Here is a 25975-nt window from a genome sequence, read left to right as displayed (position 1 = left end):
CCTTGCACAGACCAGACTCGCCGAGTCCACTTGGCCGACTCGCCGAGTTGGTCATTTACACCTCAACCCGGATCCCGCTCGGACTCGCCGAGTCGACCCCTAAACTTAGGGTTTTCTTTCCTTTCTTGGTCTTCAAAACTTTGGGTGTTACAGCTTCTTTCCCCAACATTACCATTACTGCCCTTTTTACCCTTCCCCCCTTTATCATCTATAACATCATTTGCCTTCTTACCACTGCTTCCTTCCCCAACTTTTCCATTAATGCCCTTATTACCCCTCCCCCCTTCCTCATCTGTCATACCTTTTGCCTTCTTAGCACTGCTTCCCTCCCCATCAATAACATCTGATCTCTTCCTTTTCCTTACCTTTAGTTTTGTTAGCTTTTCAGATTTAGAACATGTAACCTTGTTATGTCCTGCTTGTTTGCATACACTACACATAATCTTTTTCCCAACCTTTGACACAGTATGTATAACACCCCTTTCACTTGAATCCTTTCTTCTATTAACTTTAGGTCTACCTGGCATTTTTCTTTTCAATGGTGGCAAAGGTGGAATGAATTTAGTAGGTGACCACATGTTGCTACCATTCATCCCACACATAGGATACTTGTAGGTGTTCTTATAAATTGCTCCATAGTACATTGGATCCACATAATTGCCAACATCACTGTTAAGGTATGAGATTGTTGCAACTAAATGCACACATCCATACCCATTTAGTTGCCACACTCTACATGAACAAGTTTTCCTATCTACATCCATAACGTAAGACTCTTCCAAATTCCTTGTTTCAAATTGGTTTAAACCAGTAGGTAAAACCTGCCAATACCTGATGCAATGGTATAAAAGTTAGGGTGTATTGTGGAAAAACTAAATAAAGTATTAATAGAAAAGAAAAAACCTTTGAGCTCTTTTCAACTGATTCAATAGGATTATAATGGTTGGGCATGGTTTATAATCAGGCCATGAACAACCTTTGATGGTGAGATTGAATTGCCTCTCCATAACATACAACCTAATTTCTTCTAACATTGTGATTATTGGTTTTTTCCTTGCATCTCTAATGACATTGTTGAAGCTTTCAAATACTCCATTTTCAACTGCATCACACATCCTCCCCTCTCTAAAGAAAGCTCTACTCCATGATTTTGGGTTCTTTTCCATAAGGTAGTCAAATGTTGCAAGATTTAGTACTTGTATTTCCTTCATTGCTGCATTGAATAAAGGTTCAGTTGATGCTTTGCAAGCTTTCAAAAACATCCTCTCATAATGCACACCACTGAACCTTTTCCTAAAATTGGCAACAATATGCCTTGCACACTGTCTGTGTTCAACATTAGGCATTACTTCCTTCACAGCCTCCAACAGCCCCTATACAATTTAAATTCATATGTTAAGAAAATGGAAATTTATTAACAAGAAATATGAAGTATAATAAGTGATTTACCTTATGTTGATCTGACATCAAGGTGATACTACTACCATCATCAAATTCTAGATCATCTTGAAGATTCTCCAAAAATGTAACGACCCAAAAATCACGACTAAAAATTTCTTTTAAAACATTACTAAAACCGTATTTACAAAACTGTATCATAAGTCATAACATAATTTTTAGAGTACTAATTCAAAACATAATCTCATTATCAGAGTTAAACATCCCCAGGCTAACTGACTATGGTGTGTGCACTACAACCTTCCCGAGCTCCTCTTTTGAAAACCGAGTACCTGAAACCAAAACTGAAACCGTAAGCACGAAGCTTAGTGAGCTCCCCCAATCTACCACATACCACACAATAACATATAAAGCACATACTGGGCCTTGCCCACTACATCGGACCGAAGTCCGGACTAACTGGGGCCTTGCCCCCTACATCGGACCGAAGTCCGAAGCTGACTGGGACCTTGTCCCTACATCGGACCGAAGTCCGAAGCTGACTGGGACCTTGTCCCCTACATCGTACCGAAGTCCGAAGCTGACTGGGACCTCTGTCCCCTACATCACAATCCCAGATCTATAGTCCCTTCTTGCTCCTCCAAGTTCCTTCTTCCTTCTCCAAGCTTTAATGCACCTTCCAAGGCAACAAATGGCTCAAAAAGAGGATATGGCGGCTAGGGTTTAATGTTCTGGGTGAAAGGGGCAGTAAAGGAACCCTAGGGAAGAGAATGAGGCGCTTAAATAGGCTCCAAGTCCCGATTTTAGGGCTTTCCTTGCACAGACCAGACTCGCCGAGTCCACTTGGCCGACTCGCCGAGTTGGTCATTTACACCTCAACCCGGATCCCGCTCGGACTCGCCGAGTCGACCCCTAAACTTAGGGTTTTCTTTCCTTTCTTGGTCTTCAAAACTTTGGGTGTTACAGCTTCTTTCCCCAACATTACCATTACTGCCCTTTTTACCCTTCCCCCCTTTATCATCTATAACATCATTTGCCTTCTTACCACTGCTTCCTTCCCCAACTTTTCCATTAATGCCCTTATTACCCCTCCCCCCTTCCTCATCTGTCATACCTTTTGCCTTCTTAGCACTGCTTCCCTCCCCATCAATAACATCTGATCTCTTCCTTTTCCTTACCTTTAGTTTTGTTAGCTTTTCAGATTTAGAACATGTAACCTTGTTATGTCCTGCTTGTTTGCATACACTACACATAATCTTTTTCCCAACCTTTGACACAGTATGTATAACACCCCTTTCACTTGAATCCTTTCTTCTATTAACTTTAGGTCTACCTGGCATTTTTCTTTTCAATGGTGGCAAAGGTGGAATGAATTTAGTAGGTGACCACATGTTGCTACCATTCATCCCACACATAGGATACTTGTAGGTGTTCTTATAAATTGCTCCATAGTACATTGGATCCACATAATTGCCAACATCACTGTTAAGGTATGAGATTGTTGCAACTAAATGCACACATCCATACCCATTTAGTTGCCACACTCTACATGAACAAGTTTTCCTATCTACATCCATAACGTAAGACTCTTCCAAATTCCTTGTTTCAAATTGGTTTAAACCAGTAGGTAAAACCTGCCAATACCTGATGCAATGGTATAAAAGTTAGGGTGTATTGTGGAAAAACTAAATAAAGTATTAATAGAAAAGAAAAAACCTTTGAGCTCTTTTCAACTGATTCAATAGGATTATAATGGTTGGGCATGGTTTATAATCAGGCCATGAACAACCTTTGATGGTGAGATTGAATTGCCTCTCCATAACATACAACCTAATTTCTTCTAACATTGTGATTATTGGTTTTTTCCTTGCATCTCTAATGACATTGTTGAAGCTTTCAAATACTCCATTTTCAACTGCATCACACATCCTCCCCTCTCTAAAGAAAGCTCTACTCCATGATTTTGGGTTCTTTTCCATAAGGTAGTCAAATGTTGCAAGATTTAGTACTTGTATTTCCTTCATTGCTGCATTGAATAAAGGTTCAGTTGATGCTTTGCAAGCTTTCAAAAACATCCTCTCATAATGCACACCACTGAACCTTTTCCTAAAATTGGCAACAATATGCCTTGCACACTGTCTGTGTTCAACATTAGGCATTACTTCCTTCACAGCCTCCAACAGCCCCTATACAATTTAAATTCATATGTTAAGAAAATGGAAATTTATTAACAAGAAATATGAAGTATAATAAGTGATTTACCTTATGTTGATCTGACATCAAGGTGATACTACTACCATCATCAAATTCTAGATCATCTTGAAGATTCTCCAAAAATGTAACGACCCAAAAATCACGACTAAAAATTTCTTTTAAAACATTACTAAAACCGTATTTACAAAACTGTATCATAAGTCATAACATAATTTTTAGAGTACTAATTCAAAACATAATCTCATTATCAGAGTTAAACATCCCCAGGCTAACTGACTATGGTGTGTGCACTACAACCTTCCCGAGCTCCTCTTTTGAAAACCGAGTACCTGAAACCAAAACTGAAACCGTAAGCACGAAGCTTAGTGAGCTCCCCCAATCTACCACATACCACACAATAACATATAAAGCACATACTGGGCCTTGCCCACTACATCGGACCGAAGTCCGGACTAACTGGGGCCTTGCCCCCTACATCGGACCGAAGTCCGAAGCTGACTGGGACCTTGTCCCTACATCGGACCGAAGTCCGAAGCTGACTGGGACCTTGTCCCCTACATCGTACCGAAGTCCGAAGCTGACTGGGACCTCTGTCCCCTACATCACAATCCCAGATCTATAGTCCCTTCTTGCTCCTCCAAGTTCCTTCTTCCTTCTCCAAGCTTTAATGCACCTTCCAAGGCAACAAATGGCTCAAAAAGAGGATATGGCGGCTAGGGTTTAATGTTCTGGGTGAAAGGGGCAGTAAAGGAACCCTAGGGAAGAGAATGAGGCGCTTAAATAGGCTCCAAGTCCCGATTTTAGGGCTTTCCTTGCACAGACCAGACTCGCCGAGTCCACTTGGCCGACTCGCCGAGTTGGTCATTTACACCTCAACCCGGATCCCGCTCGGACTCGCCGAGTCGACCCCTAAACTTAGGGTTTTCTTTCCTTTCTTGGTCTTCAAAACTTTGGGTGTTACAGCTTCTTTCCCCAACATTACCATTACTGCCCTTTTTACCCTTCCCCCCTTTATCATCTATAACATCATTTGCCTTCTTACCACTGCTTCCTTCCCCAACTTTTCCATTAATGCCCTTATTACCCCTCCCCCCTTCCTCATCTGTCATACCTTTTGCCTTCTTAGCACTGCTTCCCTCCCCATCAATAACATCTGATCTCTTCCTTTTCCTTACCTTTAGTTTTGTTAGCTTTTCAGATTTAGAACATGTAACCTTGTTATGTCCTGCTTGTTTGCATACACTACACATAATCTTTTTCCCAACCTTTGACACAGTATGTATAACACCCCTTTCACTTGAATCCTTTCTTCTATTAACTTTAGGTCTACCTGGCATTTTTCTTTTCAATGGTGGCAAAGGTGGAATGAATTTAGTAGGTGACCACATGTTGCTACCATTCATCCCACACATAGGATACTTGTAGGTGTTCTTATAAATTGCTCCATAGTACATTGGATCCACATAATTGCCAACATCACTGTTAAGGTATGAGATTGTTGCAACTAAATGCACACATCCATACCCATTTAGTTGCCACACTCTACATGAACAAGTTTTCCTATCTACATCCATAACGTAAGACTCTTCCAAATTCCTTGTTTCAAATTGGTTTAAACCAGTAGGTAAAACCTGCCAATACCTGATGCAATGGTATAAAAGTTAGGGTGTATTGTGGAAAAACTAAATAAAGTATTAATAGAAAAGAAAAAACCTTTGAGCTCTTTTCAACTGATTCAATAGGATTATAATGGTTGGGCATGGTTTATAATCAGGCCATGAACAACCTTTGATGGTGAGATTGAATTGCCTCTCCATAACATACAACCTAATTTCTTCTAACATTGTGATTATTGGTTTTTTCCTTGCATCTCTAATGACATTGTTGAAGCTTTCAAATACTCCATTTTCAACTGCATCACACATCCTCCCCTCTCTAAAGAAAGCTCTACTCCATGATTTTGGGTTCTTTTCCATAAGGTAGTCAAATGTTGCAAGATTTAGTACTTGTATTTCCTTCATTGCTGCATTGAATAAAGGTTCAGTTGATGCTTTGCAAGCTTTCAAAAACATCCTCTCATAATGCACACCACTGAACCTTTTCCTAAAATTGGCAACAATATGCCTTGCACACTGTCTGTGTTCAACATTAGGCATTACTTCCTTCACAGCCTCCAACAGCCCCTATACAATTTAAATTCATATGTTAAGAAAATGGAAATTTATTAACAAGAAATATGAAGTATAATAAGTGATTTACCTTATGTTGATCTGACATCAAGGTGATACTACTACCATCATCAAATTCTAGATCATCTTGAAGATTCTCCAAAAATGTAACGACCCAAAAATCACGACTAAAAATTTCTTTTAAAACATTACTAAAACCGTATTTACAAAACTGTATCATAAGTCATAACATAATTTTTAGAGTACTAATTCAAAACATAATCTCATTATCAGAGTTAAACATCCCCAGGCTAACTGACTATGGTGTGTGCACTACAACCTTCCCGAGCTCCTCTTTTGAAAACCGAGTACCTGAAACCAAAACTGAAACCGTAAGCACGAAGCTTAGTGAGCTCCCCCAATCTACCACATACCACACAATAACATATAAAGCACATACTGGGCCTTGCCCACTACATCGGACCGAAGTCCGGACTAACTGGGGCCTTGCCCCCTACATCGGACCGAAGTCCGAAGCTGACTGGGACCTTGTCCCTACATCGGACCGAAGTCCGAAGCTGACTGGGACCTTGTCCCCTACATCGTACCGAAGTCCGAAGCTGACTGGGACCTCTGTCCCCTACATCGGACCGAAGTACGAAGCTGACTGGGACCTCTGTCCCCTACATCGGACCGAAGTCCGAAGCTGACTGAACATAGCATAAACATATCAACTAGCATAAACACATAAATCCTGTCTGAGCCACGGAGGCGTCAAACATACTAGCTACTGCATTAGACCGAAGTCCAGAAACTACGGCTAACTGAACGGGCCAACATTGTGGCCTTAGACCCGTTCCTACTGAAGGGAAACTCACCTGAGACTGCTGAACTGATACTGCTAGTCCTTGACTGCTACTTGACCTCTGACTTCGAACTGCTGCTCCACTAGCTCCTCGAGCTACCAATGCCAAAATAACACTTAGTCCAACTGACCTCCAAAGGTCAACTAGGTCAACTCTAGTCAAGGTCAAAATCCTGGTCAAAGTCAACCTTCCAGGTCAACCCTACTCGTCGAGTCCACCTAATAACTCGCCGAGTTCATATGCTCAGGGTCCTTCTATTCGCGACCAGACTCGCCGAGTCAGTCCATGACTCGCCGAGTCAACTATTTCCGAGTCCTGACCTGTCCAACTCGCTGAGTCTCCACCCGACTCACTAATTCGAGTCTTAACTCGAAGGGTTTGGGACTACGCGGCCTGACTCGCCGAGTCTAAGAACAGACTCGCCGAGCACAAGGCAATCTTCAACCAACTCGTCGAGTTGTTCTTCCAACTCGCCGAGTTCATGCCTAACTTCATCCGACTTGACGAGCTATTCATCCCACTCGTCGAGTTCCTCCTCATCTTCAAGATACTCGCCGAGTCCACTCGAAGGACTCGCCGAGTCTATTCAGTCCTTAATCCATGCAGTGGCTTTTCGAGCCAAACAGGGCTTCCAACTCATAGATCCATACTTCTAAGGCCTATCCCCCACGTAAAGTGGCAAACTTTACGTGTAGATTAAGAGATCTAGGCTCAAAACACATTCAAACTAGGGTTTATGGCAGACATACTTCTTCAACCTACCAAGGGCTGATACTTTAGGGGATTCTAGACCAAAACAAGCATGGATCTGAGGTAGCAACCTCAGATCTGGACCTCTAACTCGAAATGGTTACATATCATACCAAAAATGTCCAAAACTCACTCATAAGAATAGATCTAGGTGCAAAGGGAGTCCAAGCAACAGCTTATTACGTCCAATTGGTCTGAAATGTCTTCTCAATCCCGGATCTACAGTCCCTTCATGCACCTCCAAGGCCTTTCTTCCTTCTCCAAGCTTTAGTGCAGTCTTCAAGGCAAGATCTAGCTCAAAAACGGATATGGTGGCTAGGGTTTGGTGTTCTGGGGTAGAGAGGCAGCAAAGGAACCCTAGGGAGGAGAATAAGACGTTTAAATAGGCTCTAAGTCCCGGATTTAGGGTTTTCCTCGTTCAGACCAGACTCGCCGAGTCACCTTGGCCGACTCGCCGAGTCGGTCGCTCACACCTCAACCCGGATCCCGCTCGGACTCGCTGAGTCTCCCTTTAAAAATTGGGGTTTTCTTTCTTTTCTTGGCTTTCCAAACTTTGGGTGTTACAAAAAACCATTTCCAATTTTCTTTATTTTCCACAGACACAACTTCCCATGCTATTGGGAAAATATGATTGTTAGCATCTCTTCCTACGGCACATATCAATTCTCCACTACATAATCCCTTTAAGAAACAACCATCTAGGTTTGTTACTCTTCTACAACTTCCTTTCCAACCTTGTTTCAGCCCCTCAAAGCATATGTAAAACTTACTAAAATATGTCTTCCCATCAGGCATACTGTTGACATCCAATTTGACAGTTGATCCTATTGGATCTTCTTATCTCTTCACCATATGACCAAAGCTTGGCATAATGCTCAAATAGTGCACCTTCAATAAGTTCAATTGCATATTTCTTTGCTCTTCTACACTGTCCCATACTCACATCAATTCCAAATTTTTGTTTTACTTCTTCCTTTAGTAGCCTAACACTCATTTTTTGTTTTTGTAAAAATTTGGATGTGAAATGGCTACCAATCCATGCATAGCTTACAATTGACCCCATTTTAAAATTTCTAACACAATTATGGTCATCTATAAGAGACTTAATCTGAAAAGAATTTTCCTCACTCATCCATGAAGCCCACAATCTAAACTTGCATCGCCCTGAACAACATTTAACTAAAAGCCTCCTACTATCATTTATTTTGTAGCACAATTGATATCCTTTAGCAACAACATAATTACACAACATATGTTTTAATTGTTTAGGATTTTCAAATCTCATTCCTAACACAAGTTTTTGTTTTTTCCAATGAACATTTTCATTAAAAGCTGTTACCTCCTCATGAATTGGGCCGTGTTCATCCATCTGATCAAATGGATCTTCATGAGATGGATCCTCTTGAGGTGGAGTGTTTGGAGTTGGCTGCTCCTTGGGGCAGAGCTTGTTCAAAAATACATCATTCAAGGTCTTGTTTATGGGGATGTAATCTCCATCTTCAATGTTATCGTCCAAATCACCTTGCACTTGTACTTCATCTAGGTCAATGCCTCCTTCTGTCTCAACATTTAACTCTTCTACTACTTCACCTACACCAGAAAACTTGTCCTTGGGGGTGCATACTTCAGCCATCTCATCAACAATCCATTGATGAACATGAACACCAACATGATCCATGTACACAGAAATTACACAACCAGAATCGTACCCTACTTCGATAAACTCCTGGTAGTCTTTCTCAGTTGCTATTATCCTCAGTCCTTCAGGGAACTCAATATCAGGCATGCAAAAGTACACATCAACACATGTCTCGTTTGTGAATCTTTGAATGAACACTAGAAATTCGTTTTTGTCCATTCCAGTAAAATCCACATCCTCAAACCTTTGCTCCACTCCATCTGAGTAACTGATCACTTGATACCTCGTAAACAAACCAACAAAATGAAGATCTATCTTCATGTAGAGGGCCATAGAAAAAATCCAGGTTTGATTTTTGGATGAACAGTAGAAGAAAAAGAAGATATTGGTAGATGAAACCGATTAAAGACGAAAATTACTTGGAGAGGAAGGGTTGGTGTCATTTATCGATACACTAACACGTGGCATATGATTTAGTTTAATGACCTGACTTCCTTTTAATGACATGTCCAAGAAATAATGCTGATTGGGACTGGGGTCACCGGGTGACCCCTTCATTTTATAAAAAATGGCCTAATTAGCCGGTTAAATGTTATTTTATGCCCTTCTAAAGTCAAAAAATAAAATAAAGGACCTTTTAAACCAAAACTTGTAAGTCAGTGGGGCTACCGTAACATTTTCCCTAAATTATTCGATTCGTTGTCATTACATTCCATTAAAAACTCATACTCAAAGAAATTCCTTATACAAACTCAAAATTTTTTTTACTATCTAAACATTAATTACGATTTAAGCAGTAATAAACATAATGTCAGATTATAGACTCGATTCCTAACAACCACCATAACTCCGGAATGGTGACAGATGCTCATGAATGCCAGATTCCGAAGTGATAATTTTATAAATTTTATAAAATGTTAATTAATATTTCATATACTTTATTCATATGGAGAGATTACTTAATTTCAAATTAGTATTATTTTGATTATATTATTTTATATGTAGAAGTACAAAACATTCTTCCTAGTATTTTGAAAATAAATGTACACGTGGCATGTCCCTGATGGTGGCCAGGAAACTGATATGCCGGCACTGCATATCAAAAAAGTACGAAGTTCTCTAAACTTCCCAAGTGGCTCCTTCCAAACACGAATTTCATTTTACGTTGACTCACTCTCTTCAAACTTTAAATCCCAACAATACCCCTAAAACATCCATCAATACTCTCCAGCCACAAGGACCTTTACGTAACTTTACATGGCGCCGGCACCGTATCTATTTAGCCGCCGGTATCAGAGGGAATGTTAGTTTCTATTCTCTCTCTTTCTCTTAAACCATGACGATCTCCGATAACCCTCGACTGGAAAAATCCCGGACTGTGAAATCTCGATACCTTTCACCCGTCTCCGCCGCCGAACCACCACAATCTTTACCGCCGTCTCCGAATAACAACCACCCTCTCTCTCCCAATCGCCACCACAGCCAGAAACCAAAATCATCTTTAAAAAACAGTACTGGATTGCTTCGTGGAGTTTGGCCTTCTTCCACTCCTCGCTCATCAAAATCCCACAATGAAAACATATCCACCACCGCCACCGCCACCACCACCACCACTGCCAGTGCCACCAGTACGACGCTGGCTGATTACCTTGGAGACGATCGGAAAAAAGATGGCGTTGGTCCGAAGTTTCTTAAGCAAAGAAGCTGTTCGGAGTTTAGTCGGTTTGAGAACGATCCTAAGAAACAAAACAACTTGAAGGAGAATCATAAGCCCATTTTCGGAGGTGGGTCGATGAGATACACCGGGAAATTCAGGTTCCCCGGAAGATCATCGACTTCTTCTTCACCAACCTCATCTGATGACGGAAGTAGAGGAAAGCTCACAGGTATGTTCATCTCCTTCCGTTTTAGCGTTAATATTAATATGTTTAAAGTTTTAAATTTTAGTCATACACTCGTAGTTACATCTACATAATATTTTGATGACACGCGTTTTTTTATTTTATATAGATGATAATTAACATGACTTTTTTCATAGAATCATTGCAACTGTTTATTATTGGTTTAAAAGATTCAATATTTTCTTGGAAAACTATTTAATTTAGCGGTTTGGTAACATAGTTATTGAACAAATTAGTACAAAAAAGTGTTGTCGTATAAATTGAGAAAAAAGTTTGAAACATTGATACATAATTAATTAATAAAAAGTAAAATATTATTGAATAAATATATATAACCAATGCCACACCCAAGTAACCATTACATATTTTAGTCGGTATGATTATATTTTTTGCATAAAAAACATTTTATTATATAAATTAAAAAAATGTTTAAGCTAAGTTGCATAAATTAATACACACCATGCAGAATCCTAAAGCTAACGATTCCACAGTTTTTCATGATAAAATTGCTTCTAAGCCTTCATGCTTTTAAATACAAAGAAATCGAGTAAATATGCGTACTTAAACAAGGTATATAAATTAATTAATTAAATAGATACGAAAATTATTATTATTATTATTATTATTATTATTAGTTTTTATATAAATATAATGTGGACCTCTTTTTACATTTGTATAAATTACTACTAAAGGTTTGCATTAATTACGAAAAAATAGGGGCGGTTTTAGTATGGTGCACGTAGACGCAGGGGCAATTTTTAATTTTTTCAGAAGCAATGCAAAAATTTTTGATTTTTTTTTTCTACTATCATACAACTACTAGTATTTCCGGTGACATTCTATTATGAAATTTTGCATTCGCCCTTACGAATCAATAAAGAGCGAAATAAATGTATAGGAGGGTTGAAGCTAATTGAATTCTATATTAGCATATCAACAATGCAAGTTTAAGACCAATAGTACTAATCCATTCTACATTCTCTCGATACCAATAATATGCCACATCATTTTCCCTTATTATCTTCTCACCTATAAAATAGTCATACTCATTTTCCTAACTTTCTTTTTTAGTTTTTAAAGAGTAAATTACATGATTCGTCCCTCGTACAGGTGCCAAAAGGTACGTTTAGTTCTTAATTTGAAAAATTAACTCGGACCGTCTCTCGTTTCATTAAAAGTTGCACGCTTTATTTCTCTGAACATAAAAAGACAAAATTTTTCTTATTTATATTTTTTCTTGATTTATTTTATATTTATTAGTTTGTTTGTTATAAAAATTAATATTTATTGCCTTTATCGAATAAAACAAATAGGCCAACCCTTAGTCCCTAAGAACGTCGTCTCTCTCTCTCTCCCCTATTTCTTCTTCAATGTGTCGGTGCATCTCCGACGACTCCAGCCACATCTCCTCTCCACTAGTGTCACTGGACCAAGTCACAAGTCTATGTATGTGTACATATGTGATACTAAAGAGAGAGGGCAAGAGCGACAAAAAATGGCACGATTAAGAGAGTCGGTCGTCGTCCCCTTCAAACTATTGTCGTCGTCCCATACAAACCACTGATGTCGTTCCATGTGAACTCCAAGAAACCCCTCACCCAAGTACTACACCTCGTTGGCTTCTAGATCTACAACTCCCCAATTGGAATCCTGACAAAACCTGCTCCGCTGGTGTGTAGTGGCTGCTAGGGTTATGAGATGAAAAGAACCCGCCGGAAATCAAATCTCCCCCTTTGAAATTGCACATCTTATTTGTGTGGAATTTTTTACATTACAAAATTAATATAATACTTATAAAAAGGTTGTAAATTTTGATAATATAATTGGCCTAGTTCTGCAAGATTGGAACCGGACAAAGGGGATCACCCTTCACCGAAAACCGATGCTCGGAGAAGTTAGATGCAGAACAATTACATCACAGCCTCGAAATGCATATCAATGGAAATAAGTACCAAATTGACCACAAGGACCAAAATATAAGTTACTCTAAAGATATATAAATTGAAGCAAATAATTGCAGATTGAGAGAGGGCAAGATAGATCAAAGAGAAAGGTCTCCGGTCTCAACTGATATGGTTGTGGGGGAGAAGAAGAACGGAGCACCAATTCTTAGGTCTGCTTCGTTGTCGGAAAATCGGGTATATGAGGGAGATGACAGTGGGAAATGGTAGAGACCGAGATATAGGGTTTTGTTTTTTAGAGAGAGAAAGAAGGCCTACTTAATTTTTTAAATATTATAATTAATAAAAAAAATAAACAATCAAAAAAAAAAAACAATGGTAATATAGTATTTTCATGTCTCACAAGGGATAAAACGTGTATATTTAAACTAACGATGGATGCAACGTGCAAATTTTAACCAAACAAAGGACGGTCCGGGTTAATTTATGAAATTAGAGTTTGAACGTGTTTTTTGCCACTTGGATGATAGACGATCAGTGTAATGTACTTTTTTTTTTAAATAATATGTATAAAAAAATATAATTTATTATAGACAAATTTGAAATTAATAAGTAATTTAATTTATGGAAAGGTTATTTTAATTATTTTCTATTGATTATATTAACTAATTTTACAATTAATAAAGATAATATTGAAGGAATTCAGATCCATCACTTCTGGTTGTGGATTCATCTTTTGCCTCTGGATTCAAATATGGATCTACCCGAAATGGCCCATTTTTATTTAGATATGGTTTCAAACATGCATGTAAATTGAGGCAAGAACTAGAAGAAGTAGGAGAGAGATGTGGTAAGTATCTCTTGTGCGAAGCCTCACTGCATGGGGTATTAACTTGTCGGTGTGGTCTTCCAACATCCATCAAAAATAATGTCACGTCAACCCAATTGCACCTTATGGTAGAGTTACTCCTGGTAGCTTAATAAGACTAAGGAGAGTGGCATAAGCCATCATCCTCGCCAAAGCCTTAGCATCTCAAATAGCGAGATGAGAGAGCAAAAAGAGTACGGGAAAAGGTGGAGAGAGAGTTTACGTGAGGGTTGTGATTGGTTGTTTTTATTTTTTTTTATATATATTTTTTTATTCTTTTAAAAACATTCTTAGCATACCACCACTCCATGTCTTGCTTATTTGGCATACATAAAAATGTTAACACATGCTACTATTCCAATGTATTCTAAGTTGATGACGTGAACCCCCGTTAAACAACGAAATGAAAAAAAGTGGGTCCTTATTTCGAAATAAATGATCGAAATTGTATATTGATTCGACAATTAAGCATATTTTAATGAGTTGATGGATTATAGAAATTAAATGTCAAAATCGTATGTTGTATTGAGTGTTGATATGCCAAATCATTAAATTTTATAGTGTTGAATGAATTGTGGATATATTTAATATTTATTATTGAGTTTGGTTCCTTTTAATGCTGACTAAAATTGTGACAAAATACTACTTATTCAAATTCTAATTTTTTTTGATAAATTACATTCCTTTAAAAAAAACGTTATATGGAAGCAATCGTCACGTAATTGTTTTCTGGACTGTGATGCAGATATAATGCCTGGAAGATTATCAGTAGATGAAAACGCACTTCGTCGAAGATCATACTCCCGACCAAAATCAGATCATTCTTTCTCTGACGACTCGGAGTGTAGTGATATGGACTCTTCGTTCATCTCAAACTCTCTGACATCATACATGGCACCCACATTGAGCTCTAGAAAATCAGCAATGAAAAAGGTGATGAAAAAGGCAAATTCATTATCGAAATGGGGATCATCACCAGGCCGACCTGAATCACCCCCTACGCCAACAAGCACGTCGTTTTCAAGCTCGAAGCCTCCAACAAGTCCCTCGAAAACAGGAAAAAAGAACTTTTTGCATATGGGTCTTGATTTGATCAAAAGCAAGAAAAACGGGCCGGGTTGTTTGTCACCAATTGGTTCGGGTATGGGAATGGTGGAGACTGTCCATCAGTTAAGAATCATGCATGGAAGTTGGATGAGGTGGAGGTATGCCAATGCTAGAGCAAATGTTGTTAATGAAACCCTAGATGATAAGGCTAAGGTACGTATGTTACAAACTTTGACATTATCAAATATCAATGTCAACATATTATTATAGTAAATTTTTATTTATTTAGGTGGTTTTTATTGGTAACGAGTCAAATTAATAAAACGTTGAAAATTCAGTTGGTAATAAAGCAGGTAAAATGGGTCATGACATATTCAAATTTAGTCATAATTAGAATTGGATCGTTATTTTAAGGTAAATCGTTTGCCATAGGTACTAACAACTGAAATGTGTTAATCAAGGACAAATGTAACACGCAAAAGAATGAAATTGTATAGTATTGTCATTCAAGTTAACTTACTTATATTATATTTTTATTAAAGTGATAAATAAAGTTTAAAAAAAGTTTTCCATATGGTCAACATAAATTTTATCTACACGGCCCATAATATTAATTGTCGATGTGAACGTATTTTTAACTTATAGACAGGGCTTCAAATGAAAAGGCTATAATATAGAGATATTGAAGTTCTATATACGTTAACTGAGTTATATTCTTATTATTAGTATTTATATATTCTAATTAACATGTTAGCTGTTTTGGATCTTATAATTTACGATATGATTGATCACAGAAGGATTTACTACACGCATGGGAAAACATCACGAAGTTGCAACAATCCGTGTTACAAAAGAGATTACGATTGGAGAGAGAGAAGTTAGAAATGAAGCTCAACTTCATACTTCATTCCCAAGTCAGTATTTTACGTGTTTAAGAATAAATTATATAATAATACTATTAATTTAACCATGCATCCTAATTACTAGTCTCATGTAATATGCATCGTGATCATGTAGATGAAGATGTTGGAAGCATGGAGAGACATGGAAAGGAAACACATATCGGATGTTTCGATGACAAAAGATTGTTTAGAGGGTGTTGCATGTAAGGTACCCCTCATCGAAGGCGCTAAGGTAATTGCCCTTATATAATCATGAACCAAAAAAACTTTCAAGAAAGAAATTGGGAATATATAAAGAAAAATTGCAAGAAATAATAACATATTATACTCTTTCTGTTAATATAGATAATATACTTTGTTTTTTAATAATAGTGTACTTACAATATTTCTTTATCCATAATATGTAGAAGCACACTTACACTTTTAAGATAGTAGCATTTTGTAACCCAAAATAACAATGTACTTGCATATAAAGGCTATAATGGCAACATGATTACACAGTTTTTTTTACCGATTAATAGTAATATGTAACAATTAACAAATAAAATAATTTGATCATATTGATAGCATTAGTCACTATTATGGATAAAAAATATAACTATGTTTCTATAATGGATAAGAAAAATAAAAGTATACTGCTATTATAGGTAGAAAAGTGTGTTGGTATTATGGGTATAAAATATGTTACTAATATAGGTAAAAAAAGAAAGTACAATGCCTATATTAGAATCAAGAGTAAAATATGATGATACTCTCCCCAAGTGACGTTATATTAAACCCTATATCACATTCAACCTAAGAAGCACGGAAACTCCATTTTGGGTGGCGTTCCCGTATCTGAAACGGCCAGGAAACGGATACGCCATGGAAACGTTTCCGTGACGTATCGGGTATCCAAGAAACGTTTCTGTGAAGTTTCTGCAAAAGTTTCCATTTTTTTTACACAGTTGTTTGCTCTAATTAAATCCAAAATTCGAAACTTGTATTGGACGGATAGATATGAAATCAATTTAATGATCATTACAGATATTAAGGGTTAAAACGAAAAAAAGAAGAGTATGAATTAGTTCAGGAAAAAGCCTTAGTTACAAAGTCTCTTGAAGAACGCCTTCGTATATATAAATTGTCCAAATACCGGCGACCCAAAATGCGAGCTCCAAAACACGGCGGAGACCGACGCCGTGTGACTCCATTTGATTCTCCAGAATGAGAGATCGGACGAAATGCTTCCGAATGGTGCGGCAGTAGAAACTAGAAAGAGTCTTCGAGTAGCGTATATATATTCTAGAATCCACGTTAACTTTTCGTACGTGGAGCCTTTTGATTGGAGACGTGACTAAATGCTATCATCCTATTGGTTAATGGATACACGACAATATAAATTGTTCAAATAATTTGCAGTAACACCCTTGTGGTTTTACAGATTTCATAAATATAATCCTTAAACTTTAAATGTTTAGTTATCAGTCTATTATTAAGAATTTTCAATTTTGTAACCATGATTTTTTTTATAATATATGTTTTTTTTTATGTTTTTATATTGCCGTATCTCTGCTGTATCCGTATCTTGAATTTTTGAGTTTTGCCATTTCCCGTTTCCGTTCCGTATCCGTTTCCATGCAACTTAGCATTCAACACAATGATAAATGTTACTTACTTGAAATACTCACAGAAAATTTTCTTGTAGTAAGTTTTGAACTTGAATAGCTAGAATTTTGATGACAAAATTTTAGATTAATTTATCATCTGTTTATGTGTGTAGATGGATCCTCAAATATCTTCGATTGCACTTAGACATGCAACAGATTCGGTTGTCTCAGTCATATCTATGATGTCATTTCTAGAGCCCACGGTACCATATGTACACTTTTATATATAAGAACAAAAAATATCAAATTTAATTTCGTGAGTTACTTATTGAGAGCACTGTTGACACTTTTACAGGCTCATGAGACTGTTTCAACGTTTAAGGAGCTTGCAAAGGTTGCAAGCCAGGAGAAACTGTTGCTTGAAGAGTGCTTTGAACATTTCAGAGTAATTTCAACATTAGAGGTAATTATTTATAACCGAATTTCGTTGTTTTTAACATCAATTATTATAGTCAGTCAATATTATTCTCAACTTACTACAGAAATTTTGATAAAGCATGTGCATTTTTCTAGAACAGGGTACTTTTCTAACAAACTTAAAAAGTGAACAACATTTTTAATTATTGAGTCCCTAGCTAGGTAACGTCTCATCTTCAAACTTGGATATTAACTTCCAAGTATTGATGATTATGATTTACTTCCCCATGTTGGGCCATGGGAATGGTTTTTCTGTAGAGGCCAAGCTAAAAGTATTCGTGTTCTTAATTTGTTATCATTTATTTTGATCGTTTATCTCAATTTACTATGTTCTACAATAAGTTCAATAGTCGTATCCTTATTCTATTATTAAAATTTAATCTACAATTTAGCATATAATACATTGTTTGTTTATTGTGCATGACAGATTGAAGAGAGGAGTCTAAGGTGTAACGTTATCGAAGTTGCTTCATTCGCTGATCAACAATGACTATGAAAATGGCAACCACACCAACACAAATATAGCCATGCATATATAGACGGAAAATACATATGATAATCCATAAATTGTAGTGAAATGTGTTTTTTTTCTTTGAGATATATATAGAATAATTGATGTTTGTTGGTAGTTATTCCATGAAGTATAAAATATAAAATACATTACTCATTCATAATGTTAGCGAGATTTTATTTTCTATGACAATCCCAAGTCCTCCTACGAGAGCTTAGTGGTTGACGTTTAATTTCATACAAAATATTATCATTGACATGTCCAAAATAATGATAGTATCACGCGATCTACAATCCATATAATAGGCCTTAGGTTGTGAGGTATACCAGCAATAAGAGTGGAAATCTATGCATGACACATCTAAAATAAACGACACAAAATAAAACTGGGACGAAATTAAATTTCAAATTTGTGTTCGTGTTAAGTGTAAATAACATGATGTCGTGCGTGGTTAAAATTCAACATGATATTAAAATGTATTTGTCATGTTTTGTATGATTTGCTAGGAATCAAATGAACTAAATATTTGTTTTATTTTATCTTTTTCATATTGTCATGTTGGTTGTTTTTATCGTGTTTTAATTGGTTGTTTCCATGTTAGTAAAGAATTACACGACATTGTTTAATGTTGTGTTCGTGTTATATAAAGAAATATCATATCAGGTCGTGTCAGCTAAAACAATAATATGTTTGTCCAATTTTCCCCCATTAACCAACAACGCCTCTTGCATCCACACTCCGCCTCTACGTCTTCACACCATGCCATAGGGTGTTGGTTGTCAAAGAACATAAGGAAGAATGAAGAAAAATGAAGCAAGAATTACAAGAGAGAGAGAGAGAGAGAGAGAGAGAGAAGTTGTGTGGTTTGCCGTGGCACACACCACATTCCTCCACACCAATTAGGCTGAAGCAATTTTATTCCGATGTCATTCACGACTTCTCTGTACTCATTGTTGACTTCTCCGATCATCACACAAGTATGAAGAATAATGCCAAAATCAAGTTTGTTTCTACTAAAATCTTTAATATTCGATTTAGCTCATACGAAATCAAGTTAGATTCGGATAAAAAACTTATCTTTTATTGTTAATCATAAATTTATATTTTAAAAACGTAAAATTTGCTTCAATTATCAATAAAATTAGAAGAAAACTGAAACAAATTGAAATTTATTTCGATCATTAGTAAAATTGAAAAAAAAATTACAATTTTGTTTCAAATAACTCAAAATTTAGGTTAGATTATAACTCAAAAAGGATATTTTACTCTCGATTGTCATGCTTTGTATCAAATCACGAAAAATCAGTTACGATTTTAATGAAATCATTTATGATTGACATGTTTAACTATAATTTATGTTCAAAACTTCTATTTGAAACTATATTCATCGTTATTACGATTGAATACACATGATTTATAACAAAAATTGTTCATATATGACTCTGTTTTAGGATTAGGTTAAAAATCAAATTTTTATTCATAAAAAATTTTAAAATCATCATAACTAGTGTATGAAAAACATTTGTTTTCAATTTTTTATCGATAATATGTTGATTGACATCAAAAATTGACTAATACTAAACGCTAATCAAAAATCAACAACATTATATAGAAGAAACATGTTAATATAATTTTCTATGTTAATATTTAGGTCAAAAACATGCTATAATTGTTGATTTTTTAACTGAAACATCAATTATAGATCAACATTAAGTGAATATAGAATCTACAATGCATATTGATGATGTAGAAAGTGGAAACAAGAAAACAACATATTCAGAAAGTAATGATCAAGATAATTTTATTAATAAAAATATTGTTTTTTTGGTACATCATATATTATGATACAATGTTTAATGATCAAGGTAATTTTATTATTAAAAATATTCTTTTTACATCATATATTATAAAAACAATGTTTTTTGAACAGAAAACAATGCTTCTATGACAACAAATATTGGATCTTTATCAGAAAATGTTGCATCTTCATCATCTTCTAACGTGATCCAATTGTTAGCATAATTGATGGTAACACTTACTAGACTCCAGATGTAGATATCCGACCTTATAAGGGACAAATGTTTCCAACATTTGAAGATGGTTTAACAATTTATATAAAGTGGTTTTGAAACAAGAATAACATCTACAAAGACAATAAAAGTAGTACAAGGTTATGGAAGAAGATACATGGTATGTAATAGGCAATGATCCAAAAAGAAAGTTGCATATGATACTCTAAAAGATCCAAACAACAAAAAACACAGACGAGCTTCTATTAGAGAAAAGTGTGAAGCATATCTGAGAATGAAGGTCAATAAGGATAAAGTATGGCAAATATATAAGCTTACAGAAGAACACACACGCATATATTTGCTCATCAAGAAGATAAAAAGTTTTCTAAATTGTAAAAGAAGACTCACATTTTCACAAAAGAAAATGATATATAATATGTCAAATGTGAACATGGGACCAACTACTGCATATAAATACATGAAAGAATCCATGTGTGGTTTTGGGAATACCGGAGCTATAAGAACAGATACAAAAAAAAATTCAAAAGGGATTAGATTGAATTTATTGGAGAAAGAGATGAAGATTTTGTGATAAACAAGTTGATGAAGAAAAATGATTATTTGCAAGATTTTTTCGTTTTACTTTTAGTGTTAGAAGTAATCAAGAATTAACTGGATTTTTTTGGACGAATGAAGAAGCAAAACGAAACTATGTTTCATTTAGAGATCTTGTTGCTTTTGATGCAACTTACCGAACAAACAAGTAAGTGACGATATAATTTACTTATATTTTTGAATTATTATATTTACAAATATTAGAATAGTGAATCATTATTTTTAATTTGAGCAATTTTGTATCATTAATTTTTGAATTAATAGTAAAATAAGAATTATATTTTTAAATTTTTACAAAAAAAAATAAAACAAAATTTATGAATCATATCATTTTTTGAATCTAAATTATAAAATAAAAGATTCAAAAAGTAAGTGAATCCTTAATGATTATCATTAATTAAGGCAAATTTAAATTATTAGTATGTGAATCATTAATTTTACGAATTTAATCTATCAACAATAATAATTATATTTGAATCAATAAAAATATGAGTTGGATAATTTAATAATATTAAAATGTTAAATACATATATCGGCATCGTTGCTAAAATTTTGAATCAATCAAAATATGAGTTGCATCATTACTAATATAGGATGATATTTGCATAATAGTATAATTTTTGTTTTTTGTTTTACATATATAAGATGATTTTTGTACCATTTACCGGTATAGATAATCATAAACGATGCATAACTTTTGGAGTCGTGTAACATTCACGTGAAAGCATTGAATCTTACTCATGAATACTACATGCTTTCAAAAAAAACATTTCTCAAAGAGCCAAATGTAATTGTAACAGATCAAGACGCTGCAATTTTACAAGCAGTACCGACGGTATTAAAGAGTGCAAGACATAGATTGTGTATGTGGCACATATCTCAAAAATTTACTGACAAGGTTAGTACAATATTATAAAATGTTTTTATTTAATACAATGTTTTTTTCATTATATATATATATATATATATATATATATATATATATATATATATATATATATATGTATGTATGTATATATATGTAATTAGGAAGTCATATGGCAAAAAACAGATGTTTTGAAAAAGTTGAGTAATGTCATTTGGAATGACACAATACTAAAATAAGATTTTGATCAACATGGAAAACATAATGGATTAGGCCTGACAATCGTGTCGTGTTCGGGTTGGCGTATCGCGGGTTGGTGGGTGGGCGGGTCAAAATATGTCAACCCAAACACGACCCATTTAAATATACAGGTCACAGGTTGGTGGGTTTGGAACCTAAACCTATATATGACCCGCCAACCCATTTATTTATACGAGTTCACAGGTCGGCGGGTTCGTGGGTTAGATTTCATAAATAAAATTGACAATTAAACATGAATAAATTCTTGATGGTTGATGCAAACATATCCGAATTTTAGACACTTAAGTCTTAAACATCCTAATGAAGTTTTAAAACATTCATAGAAACATGTTCAAACTAAACATTAATATAAACATAGATAATTCAAGTGCTAAAGTAATAGTCATCATTCCCATTTTTTCTCCCAAAAAACAAAGTCAATTCTCCAACACCATTTCGATACCTGATTTCGATCACATAGTAACAGAGGGGAGAGTGGGACTGTGGGAGACTGGGAGACTGGAAGTCTGGAAGATGGAGATACGCTCATACACAATTTGATTTTGAGATTATTATTTAGGGCAAATGCGCAAAATGGTTACAGACTTAGCCTTACATGTTACGACTTCCGACCTTAGGTCATCCATCACTAGTCAAAATGTCAAAACAGTCAAATGGGCTATGAATCAATGGTATATATTTTATAATACTTATTAAATATTAACACTTGATACATAAATACATTTAAAAATAAAATATTTTTTTTATTAAAAATATAAACGGGTTGGCGGGTCAACTCGTTTATTTTTTGAGAAACCCATATATGACCCATTTAATAAACAGGTTGGCGGGTTGAAAAACTTAACCCAAACTCATTTATTTCGTTACGTGTCGTGGGTCGTGTCGCGTGTCGTGTCAAGAATTGCCAGAATTATAATGGATGAGCCTCACTTAAATGAAAACAATTGGTTTAACGAGATGTACAAAATGACAGATCTATGGATTCCCGCTTTTTTCAAAGAATGCTCATTCTTTGGATTGATGAGGACTACATCAAGATCTAAAGTTGAAAATTATTTTTACGGGCTACAGTCTAACTCATATTTGCATTTGATTGAATTTTCAACTCATTTTGATATTGCATTAAAAGGAAAAAGATGCGTTCAAAGACAAAATGATAATGATTCAAGATACACAAAACCAGATTTTAAAACCGGATTGAAACTTGAAGTTGAAGTAGCTAAATTCTTCACAAGAAATATTTTCTTTGATATTTAATCAGAGATTCTTGCATCAATGGTTAGTTGCATGTCAATAACACTAGAAGAATAAGAAGAATTGAAAAGATTTATTATAAAACATACAGACAAACATCGAAAACATCATGAACAATTTGAGGTACATTATAAATTACAATTATATTACTCTTATTAAATTAACTTATATGGACTATTTACTATTTTTTTATAGGTTAAAATTTTTAAATCAGATCCAAAAACTTCTTTGTTCTTGCTTCAGATTTGAATTGGCGGGAATTTTATGCAGACACTATTTCTATGTTTTAAGAATGGAAGGTGTGGAAAGTTATCCAAAAGAATATTTGACAAAGAGATGGACAAAAGATGTGGTACCACGATACATGCATACTTATAATCTATCAAATGTCCATACAAGCGAAAAGAAATAAGAAATTCAATCTGTTATACGGGAATTAGAATTTGCAATGGAGTTCTACATTGATAGGTTAGTAAATGTTTTTAACAAACTGGTCTTGTGGAGAGATGAAGTGAATGAGAAGATAACAAATATTGACAAAGAAACAAAAAAAATTTAAAATCAATGAATAACAATGAAGTTATTGAGACTTTAATGGGAGTTAAACAAAAAGAGAAAATAAATACATTACCTTCTACGTTAATCAATAACAAAGGTGGTCGAAAAACGAAGAAAAAAAATGAAGGGAAATAAGGAGATTGCTGCTGAAAAGGCAAAGAAGGATGGAAGAAAATGTCATATATGTGGTAAATATATAAAATACAGGACAAGTGTAAAACATGATGCACGTAATTGCCATAAATTTGCAACAGAAAAAGCGAGGTCTAATGTTTGATAGATTTAAATTTGTTTGCCATATTTTTAACAAAAGAACTATATACTCATTAATAAATTTGTTTGATGTTTTAAATAAAATGATATTTTAAATAAAATGATGTTCTAAATATGAAGTTCTTACTGATTTTCCGCTTAAACTTTTGATGCTAACAATTTGATGCACATATGAGTTATAACTTATAACGTAGTTAATAACATTTGTTTGAATGTTTAAATGAAATTGCGTTCTAAATGGTAAGTTCTTTCTGATTCTTTCTATATTTATATTTTTGATGCATAAATTTCGATCCGTAAATATAATTTACAAGTTTTTAATAAGATTTGAAATTCGATTCACAAAAATAAATAATTTTGGTTCATTAATTTATGTATCAATGCTTTTAATAAAATTGTTTGATAATTTAATTAAAATTATGTTCTAAATGGTAAGTTCTTTTTTATTCTTTCTATATAAATATATTTTTGATGCAAAAAATTTGATCCAAAATAAGATTTATAAATTTTTAATAAGATTTAAAATTTATTCACAATTTAAGATAAAATTTATTAAAGATTAAAAAATATTAATGGAATAAGAACAATTTTGGTTCATGACTTTATACATGAAATTTTTATATAATATAAGGAACTCAATTTATAAAATCACATTAAAATTGGGAATATAAAATTGCATCATTAAACTATGAATAGAATTTGGTTTAAAAATATATATATAATTTTGAATTAAAGATTTATATATAATAATAGTTGTCTTAAAAAACCATTGGACCACAAATTAAACTTAGATACCCTGTCACTTTTATATTTAGACAAGGTTTAAAAACATGTTAGGTGACACACTAAATACATAACATTTATTTATTTTAATTTTCTTTAACTAAGAAAATATTTGTCTTTTTTGTGAAAAAATTGAATAAAAAACATTATAAACAACCATTTGTATCATAAGATAAGTAGATCATAGTTTACCATATAATGGTGATCCTAAAAAAACATACATATAACTTCTAAATACAAAACAAACAAGGATATTTATAGTATTCGTCAGAAAATCGTACCATTAGTATCATAACATAAGTGGATCATAGCTTACCATATATTGGTGATCATCCAAAACAAAAAACAAAAAAACAAAAAACAAAAAAAAACTTACATAAGAATTCTAAACACAAAACAAACAAGGATACTTATATAATCTTCATTAGCAAATCACAAATAAAAAAATAGTTTCAAAACGAGAAACAACCACCGATCAAATAACACATGTTGACTGAACCCTTACTTCAACTTCATGCAAATGACCTTAAGAGTAAATTTTCTTCCTCTTATAGCATGTCAGTTTATCATAATCCTCTACAGTAGTAACAAAAGAAGGTTTGCACAAATTCAAATTTGACAACAAAATCTTTTGACTGTTACACTTAAAAACTAAATCAACATTAATCTTCTCCACTCCACCACCACGATATACTTCCATGTGTCTCATGAGAAATAACACGCAAGCAACATCATTGTTTTTGGTATGCCACTCCATCTCAAACATTTCTATCTTCATTATTTTGAATGAATTGACTTGATGGTGATTCGTAATCGTCAAATATTGTTTAAACATTGTTTTCTAGATAAAAAGTTTTTTTATTAGTTTAAAAGACAAAATAAAAAAGTAAATATTTGACAAAAAATAATTATCAAATTATCAAGAAAAACCCGATATTTTGAAGGGATCCCTCATGCAGTCATGTCGATATCAATCATTTCCATCATTCCATTGACTAAATAAAAAACAATACATGTTGAAAAAATAAAATACTAAAAAGTAATTATATATATATATATATATATATACACACACACACACGCACACACACACACACACATATATATATATATATAATTTAAT

The 25975-nt window shown here is 34.4% G+C and overlaps 2 protein-coding genes across 2 annotated transcripts; one reads left to right on the top strand and one right to left on the bottom strand.

Moving 5' to 3' along the window:
- Positions 1–8183: 8183 nt before the first annotated feature.
- On the bottom strand, positions 8184–9368 carry LOC145098741 (uncharacterized). The gene has a single exon (XM_079036349.1). It carries the CDS (start codon positions 9366–9368, stop codon positions 8184–8186), a length of 1185 nt encoding a protein of 394 aa, XP_078892475.1.
- A 1003-nt stretch (positions 9369–10371) lies between these two features.
- Positions 10372–18221, top strand: LOC145098740 (QWRF motif-containing protein 3-like). Its single transcript, XM_079036348.1, has 7 exons — positions 10372–10921; positions 14451–14965; positions 15547–15666; positions 15770–15886; positions 17417–17506; positions 17599–17706; positions 18148–18221. The coding sequence occupies exons 1-7, from the start codon at positions 10372–10374 to the stop codon at positions 18208–18210; spliced, it is 1563 nt and encodes a 520-aa protein (XP_078892474.1). The 3' UTR covers positions 18211–18221.
- The last annotated feature ends 7754 nt before the right edge of the window (positions 18222–25975 follow it).

Source organism: Lactuca serriola, chromosome 4 (genome assembly GCF_051521515.1).
Source record: "Lactuca serriola cultivar US96UC23 chromosome 4, Lser_US96UC23_V15, whole genome shotgun sequence".
Taxonomy (NCBI): Eukaryota; Viridiplantae; Streptophyta; class Magnoliopsida; order Asterales; family Asteraceae; genus Lactuca; species Lactuca serriola.
Note: the sequence above shows the minus strand (reverse complement) of the source record. Positions and strands in the feature narration are given on the sequence as shown.